Source organism: Coenobita brevimanus, chromosome 71, assembly GCF_032717465.1.
Source record: "Coenobita brevimanus isolate Jiangsu-jjx chromosome 71, ASM3271746v2, whole genome shotgun sequence".
Taxonomy (NCBI): Eukaryota; Metazoa; Arthropoda; class Malacostraca; order Decapoda; family Coenobitidae; genus Coenobita; species Coenobita brevimanus.
Genome location: NC_137024.1, coordinates 50,828,476 through 50,840,698, shown reverse-complemented (window position 1 = coordinate 50,840,698; position 12,223 = coordinate 50,828,476). Strand labels below are relative to the sequence as shown.

The following is a 12,223-nucleotide window of genomic DNA, read 5'->3' as shown; positions in this document are numbered from 1 at the left end:
TAATAATGTTCACTAGCTTTTGAGTATTTAAGGTTTTCCTAGACTTCTGTGAAAAATAAAACCACTTTGGTATGACAGGACTCACCATACTTCATTCCACGAGGTGTGTTTTCCTGTGATGCAATCTGCTCAGTTAGATACTTCAGCATCTCCTCCTTACTGTGTGAGTTCCTGGTCAGTAAGGTGGTGTTAGGAAGCCAGTAGATTCCAAGGCTGTCCAAGCTGCTCAGCTGCAGGGCAGGTAAAGACAGAATAAGTGTTTTTTTTTTTTTTTTCATACACAATTTTCAGACCACTACAGAAGAATGGTTCTGAACGAAACAAAAAGGGTGATGCTCAGCACTATTAGATGTCATGACTTCAAAACATCCAGCTTCACACCTAATTTATATAAACAATCGAAGAGCTGACAACACTCAGACATTTAGAGCACTGTGGTAGGTGTGGACGCTCATCATCCACTTACACGATGTAGTGCTGCTCTCAGGTGTCTGCCCTTTCCTCTCCTCCATTCATCTTTCCTTCCACATCCATTTTTCCTTCCATCCTCTTCTGTCATTCTTTCCTATTCCTTCTGCCTGTGGGTGACTCCACACTGAGTGACAAGCCAAAAGGTTTCCTGTACACTAGGAAACCATTTACCGTACTACGTTAGGTAGTAACCACATAACCAAATTTTGGCACCTGGTGGTTTAGTGGGTAATTATGGCACTCCAATCAGATTGAGCTGGTGAAGGTTTATATGTATGGGGTGGTTGAGGTTTATTACTCATGTAATGCCACCCACGGATGAGTGAGGCTGGTCACTCTCATCTTATACATCAGGACTTGCCTAGCCCCGGGCTCCTACGTTCCTCATGCGGCAACGTAGGATTGGATGATAAATGAATGATGAATGAAAAAATGTTATGATGGTGGTAGGTGGTGGTGACCATCATCCACTCACTTGATGTAGTACTGCCAACTTCTTCTTTCACCTTTATCATTCTTTTTCTGTGTCTGCCCTCCTCTCTTCCTATTTCTCCTATGTTTCCTGCCACTTTTTATTACTCTTCTTTCCTTTTCAGGTGGCTTTACAATGAGTGGCAGGTCTAGTGGTTTCCTGTAAGCCAGTAAACCATTTACAATGATGGATGGTAACCATATAACCAACCCATGTGTTAACAAGTGGGTTGGCGGAGGGTTAGTGCGCCTCCCCGTAAAACAACTAACTCAAAGTCAAATGACCTCCCCTCAGGGGATTATGGCACCAGACAATAGATAGACATATACTGTAGATTGAAAATTTTATGATATCATGATGTTACCCTAGCTTTGTTAGTTTTTTTCCTTGTACCATTAGCTAACACAAGCAGTAAACATAAGCAAAAATGATCACATGTTGCAAAACTCTCCCTGGCTGGAGGCTGTTGCTGTTTCAATGTGAGCCCAGTGAACTGCAGGAAACCAGCTACTTCATCCAGTCGCTTCCAGAGGTCTCGTATTGATGTTATGTTGAAGGATTGTCTATGTTGTGATTGTGTAATGCACAGGCCATACTGCAGCTGGGTAAATAAAACTTGGCACAAGGTCACCATGTGTGACCTCCAGGTTAAGGGACTGAATAGAGAAGCTGCCAGTGATCAAGCAGCATGGAGAACCACCACTATGTAACCAGGGCCAATGCAAGCAAGAATGTTGGGGCCTTTAGAAAACAACAAAGGAGAAATTGTGGTGTGTCATTTGTGGTGTGATGGGGCTCCATCATAGTGTGGGCATAATGGATCATTTGTGAGTTGTGTTTTGAGTTGGTATGGCAATTTAATAGGGAAAGATGATGGCTGTATATCTTAATGTTCTTGTTTCCCCCTTGGTAGGGCAGTTTCTGAGGGATAGAAGTCTGGTGGCACGAAACTGAGTGCAACACATCCAGATTCTTCACATTCACTGGCAGTGATTTTCACTTTTTTAACCTTATTTCACAAAGCTCAGTGGTAAAAAGGCAATCCTTCAACTTAAAATCCTTTTCACAACACATCTTCATGACTTGTGCCATATCCTAATGTTAATCTAATGCAAACGCTCAGCATTCAAGATGAAGTGATGACAGTTTCAGGACAAGGCAAGAGTAAAAGGAGTAATATGTAATGGAACTATGCACCCTAAAACTTTGATAAAGCACACCTCTTTACTAGAAAAATAGCTTTAAAAAATAATGATTCTCTAGACCAATGCAGCATGTTTTTTGGTGTTCAGCTATACTATTCCTCATCATCATTTCATTCCACATCATTATTCCCCCTCTTTTTCCCAACTTCTGGTGGGGTGACGTAGGGCACACAAAGTGAGGAAGAGGAAATAACACAACAGTGGGAGAACTAATCAATGCCTAATGAAATGCCCCCCTCCCCACACACACACACACACCATTCAAGCCCACAGAATCATGACTCCTCCTGATGGTTATGCCTGTCTGCAAGTAGCTTCATATTTAACATACTTATCTAACAGTCTATTCAATGTGTCATGTTAAAAAGGGATGCCAACTCCAGTCATACACTCCTCCAACCAAAGTTCATTAAGCCAGGCTGATCTCTTTCCAGTTCCCTAGCCTCATCTGACCATCCCCCTTTGCTGACCTTTTCAGTGTGACACTAATATGGAAGGTAGACCAGCATATTCTCCCAAACACTTCCTCTAACTATGTCATGCACTACACCAGATGCGTTTTACATATCACACAATGTACCCCACTACGTGACAGAGGTTGATGCCAGCAAGGGCATGTGGCCAGAAAACTATGCTCCTGCTACCTAATGGCAGACCCATTGTGGGGAGGCATGACAGGAGTTCCATCAGCATAATTTTGGGTCCGGGATGGGATGGGGCTCGAACCTGTGCTAGAGGGTACAGGGTATTGCGGTTCCCAGGCTGGCGCTTCCACCCAATAAAGAGGGGCCTGAACCTGGGAGTTGCATCCCAGGAGGCTGCCCTATCAATGGGTGTATACTGGCAGGGCAGTTTCAGTGCCAAGTTTGCACTTGGATGGTGTTCCTGTTGCTGTCCTGGCAGGGTGCCAGGAGGCCACTGCCACAGCCAGTGGTCAAGGCTGGTGGGCTATGGGTCCTTGGTTTCATGCCTGGACCTGGAACTGTGTGGGTGGAGTGGGGCATGTGGTAAGTCTCTCCCCATTACTTATTCTTACCTGATTATGACAAAAAGAAAGAAAATCAAAGCAAGCCTGAGGAAACCAAATCACCCAAGGGAATCAGAGTGGCATCATGGAATGTGGGAAGTTTGACAGGTAGAGCTGGGGAAGTTGTTGAGGCATTGAGTAGGTGGTGGGTGGATGTGGGATGTGTGCAAGAAGCCAGGCACAAAGGATGACCAGCCAGAATGACTGCCAGGATGGATTGTCATTATAAGTTGTTTTGGCAGGGTAAGTGGATGGATATGATGGTGTGGGTGTGCTGGTTAAGGAGAAATGGGTGGAATATGTCATGAATGCAGGGAGAGTCAGTGAAAGAATAATAGTAGTGAAAATTTTGCTCGGTCGGATTATGTTTGCATTTATGTAGGTGTATGCTCGACAGGCAGCCTAGGATGAGGTAGAAAGGGATAGATTCTAGGATGACTCAATACATGTAGTAAGTGGTAAAGAGGATGATGAGATTGTAGTTCTGAGAGGGGACTTAAATGGTCACATGGGTGAAGCAGCTCAAGGATATGAAGGAGTACATGGAGGATGTGCATACGATACGAGAAATAAGAATGGGGAAAGGATACTTGAGTTAGGAGAGGCAATGAATGAGATTGTGCGTAACACACATTTTTGGAAAAAGAGAGAGTAAGTTGATTACATACGAGTCTGGGGGACACAGCAGCCAGATAGATTATTTCCTGGTCAGGAGGGCTGATAGGAGGTTAATGAGGGATGTTCAAGTTACTGTACAGGGAGCGAGGAGAGTGTGCAGCAACACAAGTTACTGATATGTGACATGGTGCTTAAGGAGCAGGTGCTGAAAAATAGGACCTATGCACCTAGGAGGAAAATATGGAAGTTGAAAAACTAAGCAGCAAGAGATGCCTTCTATAGCAAGATGAGCAGAGTGGTTGCTGAACAGGGAGGAATTGACAGAAGCGTTAATGAACAGTACAGACCTCTCAAGAACAACCTCTTGAGAATTACTGATTCGGTGTCTGGATGGAAAAGGGGCCCCCCGAGACAAAGTAACCTGATGGTGGGATGAGGGTGTAGAGCCTGCAGTTATGGGGAAATGAAGCCTCTATTAGGAATGGAAAAAAGGATAGTAATGAAAAGGAATATTTGGCTGCCAAGCACAGGGCTAAAAAAGCAGTTTACAGAGCAAAGTCACAGTCACAGTCACAGAGACTTTTACTTGATAACCTAAATCGTGTGGAAAGGAAGAATTTGTTATTTAAAGAGACAAATCAGATGAAGAGGGAGAATAGGGAAATCATATGTTAGCCGTGAGTGAAGAATGATGAAGGAAAAGTAGTGGTGAACAGTGGCGATATTAAAGATGCCTGGAGAAAGCATTACAACCGGTGTTGAATGAGGAGTTTGACTGGGACACGGAAGATTTGGAGCCAGCAGATCCAGTGTCTGGCCCTTGGTCTTTGATTGACGCTGCTACTGTGAGCAGGGCAACAGGCAGGATGCAGGTAGGGAAGGCAAGAGGTGTGTCTAGGTTGACTGCTGAAATGATGAAAGCCTCAGGAGATATTCAAGTGGGGTTCGTCACTGATTTGATAAATAAAATTTTATATATGTGTGTTACCCCAGATGATTGGCCGAAGAATGCAATTGTAAATCTGTACCAGTGGAAGGGTGATGCCCTGGAAAGAGGAAATTATAGAGGCATAAAGCTTTTGGACCAGATAATGAAGGTAATGGAGAGTTCTAGAAGGTATGATTAGAGAAAGAGTAAATATTGATGAGATGCAGTTTGGATTTATGCCAGGCAATGGCACCACTGATGCCATATTCATTGTTCATTCAAGTAAAATAGGAAAGAAAAGGGATTCATACTTTTGTTTTTGTTGATTTGGAGAAGGCCTTTGACAGAGTCACTAGAGAGGTTGTGAAGTGGGCAATGAGAAAGCTTGGGACTGAGGAGTGGTGGGTTAGGGTGGTTATGGTCATGTATGTGGGTGTTTGCTAGCAGATAAGGGTGAATGGAGATTTGAGTGGTGAGTTTTCCATGAATGATGGTGTGCATCAGGGGTTAGTCTTGAGCCCTTTGTTATTTATCATGGTACTTGAAGCCCTCTCATGTGACTTCTGATATGGACTCCCATGGGAGATATTTTAAGCTGATGATTTAGTTTTGACTGCAGATAATGAAAGGGGGGTGGAGGAAAGAATTAGGAAATGGAGAGATGGTATGAGGCATGAGGGCTTAAAAGTAAAAGCAGATAAAACAAAAGTGATGGTATCTAGGGCTGGTGGCGGTATTATCAAGAAGACAGGGAGTGGCCATGTGAGCTTTGCCACAAGGGCGTGGAAAGTAATTCCATCTTTTGCAGTGTTTGTGATAAGTGGGTGCATAAGAGATGCAGTGGTATTATAGGTAGACTGGAAGACAATGCTGATTTCATGTGTGCAGTGTGCCAGGGAGAGCATGTGGAGACTGTTAAGTGTGAAAGGATTGAACTTGCAGGCGAGTCTCTTGAGTGTTTAAGTTTTGTTATACAAGAGACATGTTATGTACTGGAGGTGGGGCTGGACCTAGCTCTGTCCCTTGAGTGAGGAGTAGCTGGAAGAAGTTCAGGGAGCTGTTGCCTCTCCTGACACTGACAGGGCTCTCTCTCTGTGTTAAGGGATCTTTGTATGCGGCATATTTTAGGAGTGCAATGATGTATGGTAATGAGACCTAAGCAGTAAAGGAAAAGGATATTCGCAGGTTCAAATGTACAGAAATGGCATTGATTAGGTGGATGTACAGTGTGTCACTGAGTGCGAGGCCTGGGGGAGGGGGGCTAGGTTTACGATGGAAGAGTTGAGAGGCAGGATGGGACTGGAGTGTATTGGAGTTGTGATGAGAAGAGATTGATTGGGATGGTCTGGCCATGTGGAGAGGATGGGGAATAATAACTGGGTGCAGAATAGGGGAAGTGTTAACGTCAGGGGTAGGGTTGCAAGATGTAGACTGAAGAAGACCTGGGATGAGGTCATTGAGTGTGATCTCAGGGATAAACGACTGAATAGGGAAGCTGCCACAGACTGAGGAGAATGGAGAGCCATCGTTAGGTGACCAAGGCCAATGCATGCAAGCATGTTGGAGCCTTCAAAAACTAAACAATATGAAATGATCAGCTTCTGTATCTCTCTTCCTCACGCAATCATTTACCACATCTGTTCATCTTCTTCTTGGCCTACCATGCTTCCTCTCACCTTCAAACTCACACAGATATATTCCTTTCATCACTATTCACATCCATTCTCTACACATGACTATACCAGCTAAGCACACTTTCTTTAACTCTGGTGTCCACAGACCACCTTACTCCTACTGCTGAAAATCAGTAGGCTATATTTAAATACCACATTTTTCTGCTAATAAAGGATTTTTCTCTTTAAAAATACACTGGAAAGCCCCATGTGTCTTCAAATATGTTTTCAGCTTAGACTGCAGTTAGCTGTGGCTCTATTCAGAACAGCCACATACATAGGTATTTATCCTACAAACTGCCTATCACTGGTAGAATACGAGGTCTGTTCAGAAAGTATCCAACTATAGGCTCTAAAAAAAATAAATAGCTAACCTATTGAACTAGGACACTAATCTCTCTCAAAGAAGGCCCCGTCTGACTTGACACACGTAGCCCAGCGTTCCTCCCACTGCCTGAAACATTTTTCAAAGTCAGTTTTCCATGTCTCCCGCAGGTGCTTCGTCACATTCATCATGATCTCTTCTCTTGTCTCAAACTAGGAACCCTTCAGTGAAGTTTTTGGTTGAGGGAATAACCAAAGGTTGCACGGAGCCATGTCTGGTGAGAAGAAAGCCTGCCAGACCTGCGGATGTTGTCTATCTATCTATCTATAGCCAGATGCCCTAATCCCGCAGAGGCTGACCACAGACAAAATGCCTCCAAGTCGTTCTGTCACCCATCATTTGACTACCCTCCCCCCAACTCACTCCCTCCTCCCTCATATACCTCTCAACTCCACCCCTTCATCCCATCCTCGGTCTTCCCCTCCCTCTCCATCCCCCCACCTCACCAACATAAACCCTCTTGGTCAGTCTTTCATTCTCCATTCTCTCCACATTTCCAAACCACCTTAGTGTATTTCTCCTAATCTTCTCAACCACATCCACATCCACCCCAAAAAGTTCCTTCACTTCTTCATTCGTCAACCTGTCCCTCCATGTCACTCCACATGCTCCTCTCAAGTAGCTCATTTCCACGGCTCTCACTCTTGACTTGTTTCCCTCTTGCAAGGTCCATGACTTGCTTCCATACATCAGGGTAAGGATCACAATACTATCATGCAATGACTTCTTAACTTCCATACTCACCTCCCTATTTCTCATCACTGCTTTCGATGAGCCAACAACCTCCCTTCCCTGCTGTACCCTTTAATGCACTTCATCCCCCAAAGTTTCATCCTTACTCATCACACTACCCAAGTACAATACTTGAATGCACTCACATTCTCCATATCCTCGCCATCCAACCTCGCCATGCATTCTGTGACTTCATTCCTCTCAAACACCATAACTTTACTCTTGTTTACATTAACTTTCAGATTCCTCCTCCTACACACTGTCCCAAATTCATTCACCAGACCTTCCAACTCCAATTCATCTTTGCTCAACAATACTGTATCATCAGCAAGCAACAACACCGGAATCCTCCAAATCTCACCCTCATTCATCAGAGCCACCCCCACACCCACTGCCCTACCTTGCACCTCCTTTACAACCCCATCCATGTATATATTAAACAGCCATGGAGACATCACACAACCCTGTTTCAGTCCCACATTGAGATCAAAGGACTCACTCAGCTCACCATCCACTAACACCGTAGCCCTAGCTCCTTCGTACATACTCTTCACAGCACTCAACAGTTTCCCCTCCACTCCATATATTCTCAATGTCTTCCACATACCTTGTTTATCTAGTCTGTCATAAGCTTTCTTAAAGTCCATGAAGGCAGCATACACATCCTTTCCCTTCTCTAGATACTTCTCCACTAAACATCTTAGAACACATATCTGATCTACACACCCTTTTCCCTTCCGAAATCCCCCTTGTTCTTCTCCAACTAGCTCCTCTGTTATTTGCCTGACCCTATCAATGAGTATTCTACCATATATTTTTCCAGTCACACTAAGAAGGCAAATACCCCTACTGTTACCACATACTTCTCTCTCCCCTTTTCCTTTGTATAAAGGAACAATTATACCTGATTTTCAGTCCTCTGGAACCCTTCCCTCTTCCCAAGCCAATCTACATAACTTCCATATCCACTATTACAATCTCACCCCCACACCTCAGCATTTCACCACACACTCCATCAATTCCTGGGGCCTTTCCCATCTTGATCTTCTTCATTGCCTCCACTATTTCTGCCGTACTGATCTCTTCCTCCCTCCTCTAATCTCTCCTTCTCCCAGCCATTCCCCAACCACTTATACTCACACTGCTCTCACTCTCTACATTCAACAAATCCTCAAAGTGCCCCTTCTATCTCCTCAATTTCTCTCTTTTCTCCACCAGCAATCTATTATTCCTATCTTTCATTCCCCTACTATTACCCCTTTCACACTGCCTTACTTTCTTCACCTCGTTCCAAAACAATTTCTTACTCTCCCTCCATTTCACACTCAGATTCCTCCCAAACTCTTCATCCACTTTCTTCTTACTCTCCTTCACCAATCTCTTCACCTCCCTTCTCCTGCTCACATATACCTCTCTCTTCTCTCTCTCATCTTCTCCCCTACCTCTACTCGCTAGCCATTCACTATATGCCTTCTTCTTTTGTTTCACAGCTCGTTTCACCTCATCATTCCACCATGCTGTCCCTTGCACAACCCTGCATCTCCTCCTCACTCCACAAACCACCTCACACGCTGCGCCTATCTCTTACGTGAATATCTTACATACGTCTTCCACTCCTTCCATCTGCTCTAACTCATACCTTCCCAATCTTTCTTCCACTATGCTCCTATACTCTGCCATTTTCTCACTGTCTTGCAATTTCTCCACTCTTCTCATAGGAGCTGTTTCCTCCTGTCTTCACCTTCATCATACTGATAGCTTTTATTTTCTGTATTAGTCATATTCAACATGTGCTTTCAGCCTTACACCTAAAAAGCAGCAGCTTAGAGTAAAAATTAATGCTGTCTTGTCACCCCATCTTACAGTATGAGAGAAAAATCATAATACAAAGAGTCTGAGTTGGCTATATATATGTATGAGGCCGCGCGTGCGAGTTTGTACCAAGTGACATTTTTTTAAAAAGCCAGAAATCGCGTTTAAAGTTTGCGAATATTGAAACGATCATAACTCCGTTGTTTTTAAAGTTAGAGACTTCATTCAAAGACCATAATGAAGGGTAAAGTATGCCGAATATGCCCATGTTGTTAGTCACTGAAAATAATATACGCAAATATACGAAATTATATTTTTTTTTCTAAATGCCGAAAATCGGCGATATTTAGTATACAACTTCAACGAAGTATAGCTCCATTAATAATAAAGCTAGAGACTCCATTAAAAAAACATAGTAAAGAGGAAAGGATGTAGATTAAGAATATATAAACAGATTTTGGATAAACCAATTAAAGCAAGAGAAAACACCTGTTTTCCAAGTGCAACAGAATTTTCACTCAGAGTTCATGATCACAAAACCATTCAGTACATAGTTGTTAATGGACATAAAGACGTCAAATATGCACTAGGGGGTGGTGATAATGCACTAGGCCACCAAATACATTATCACCACCCCCACTGCCCACATGTAGTGTCACACATCCAACATTATCACAAGCGTCATCACTATCATCACAACAAACTCATCACATTCACCATGACGAACTATAGCACCAGGAGCCATATCACCATCACCAGCAGCCTCACATAATGGCACACTAGCTGCACCATTATCACCATCATCACTATGACTATCACTGCTCTCCAAAGCAGCCACACTGACACCATGTGCTTTATCCATAAGACCAGGGCAAGCTTTGTGGGTGTAAAAAACAGCCACTTTAAAAGATTTGGAGCCTTCAGTAGGGCCGCTCTCTTGCACCCCTGAAGGCCCAGGGTAGGGTCATCAACATACTCACTATCAGAAGACATTAAGAACACACACACACACACACACACACACACACAAAAGGAAAAGTGTAGCTTTTGCACGCGGAGAATGACATGCGAGGCAAAACTGGGCCTTCGCAGTACTGCCAACAGCATGCGCTGGAAACGCTGAAAACAGCACGTAGCCATATCATTAGCATAAGAGTTTCTGGGTTAATGAGAAACAATGTTGACCTTATTTACCATGTCAGAGCATTTGCAAAATTTACTTAATAATCTGGTACATAAATTAAAATTATATTCATAACAATTGTTAGATGCTAACAATAGCTAACAGTGTATAGCAAGTGGATTGGCAGTGACTCATCCTGTCGGTGTCGCTTGGCACAAACTCGCCCGCGCTGGCGGTATGTCACCCACCCTCACCTCACAGATCGATTTCAGTGTTGTATTTTGGAGGACTTTCAACCTTATGTCTAGTTCAAAATTGTAGCAAGCGACATGCCTGGGATATAAAAGAAGGTTCAAAATAGTGATATAACATGAAAACACATGATCGGCTTGGTACAGTTGCCCCAAGAAGTGATGGCAGAGTTTCAGATTGCTTCGGTCACTCTGCAGTGCCATACGTTCAATGAAACAGTGAATATAAGGTAAATATTCAATGCCTTCATCACGTCATATCAAATAAAATATATATCATATCACGCTAAGAATGATGTAAAATGAATAACAGGAGGCAGTGAGATATTAGAAGTTAACACTTATATAGTTACCTTTCCCGATTTGAATGAATGTGAAATGTATTACTCCGCGCGGTGGAGTGTAGGCCTATAACTCCGTGTTCCTGATTTATTTGTTTCCCATGTTTTCAAATACAGATGCTCTAGTTTTGAAGTCCAGTTAAGGAAAATTCTTGTGACTGCAATACACTGCCTTATTTTCAAATGTTATGGTGATGATACAGCAACAATAAGGATGCCATAACAATGAAATTATTATTCGTAATGATGCCCTACCTGCGGCAGCAGCAAGACCATACTGCCTTTTATTCCGTCTTTCTCTCGCCAATAATAATTATAATTAGCAATTTTATTCCCTACTGATGCAAAATTATTTTTACTTGTAAGGAGGTATGACAGATTCTGCCTTTTTCTCTTACACTAGGCAATTAACAGGACCAAAACATGAGTTCATAAACTCTTGCAGTGCAAAAGCATGCACTCTACTCCATCTTTTAACCTTAATATGTCTTTTTAAATAAACTGTAATGTCCTGCTGAACAGAAAATGCAGATTTGGAAGTTTTGAACTCAATGATTTGTTTGTGAACCTCTGAATTTTATTACTCTTGCTAATCGATTATGCACTGAGGATATCAGACTGTGACAGAAGTTAGCATTCTCCAAGGAGCTCCGACTCTAGGGAAATTTCGAGTTTTTTTTTTTTTTACACTTCTTTCACCGATAGCCCTCTGGCATATATTAAATAATCCAGATATTTTTCTTGATGGAAAACTGGCCACAGGCAGTGTAATAACTTCATATTTTTGAGTAAATGTCATCTCCTTTCGTCCGTGTTGATCGAATCATTTAAAATAGCTTACTGGCTTACGCCGCCTTCCCGCTTTCTGTCGTCGTCCATGGAGACATTGGAAACGGAAATAAATGACTTTAAATTATTCCCTAGTATTGTAATGGAAATTATTTTATAAATAATAATAATTATTTTTTATTGTTTATTGCAGGTCCCTTTTGTTCAGTCTTAAGCTACTATAAAATTATTGCGTGTTACCATACTAGACTTGAACTCCACAAATTATTCCTGACTGTCCCTGAGCAATAGTTGTGAAATTTCAGTTAGTTCTGTTTAGGATTTCCTATTATCGTAACTAATGAACTGCTTCCTACAGTTTTGAAATATACAGGTACTTTAGCATTGATTTATTGT

The 12,223-nt window shown here is 42.6% G+C and overlaps 1 protein-coding gene across 1 annotated transcript in view; it reads right to left on the bottom strand.

Moving 5' to 3' along the window:
• Window positions 1–12,223, bottom strand: part of Vps13 (vacuolar protein sorting 13C) — a 1,164,731-nt gene that overhangs the window by 1,023,884 nt on the left and 128,624 nt on the right. The window contains exon 6 of the mRNA XM_080277871.1: window positions 86–230. Coding sequence (XP_080133997.1) covers window positions 86–230 — 145 coding nt within the window. The remainder of the gene's footprint in view (window positions 1–85; window positions 231–12,223) is intronic.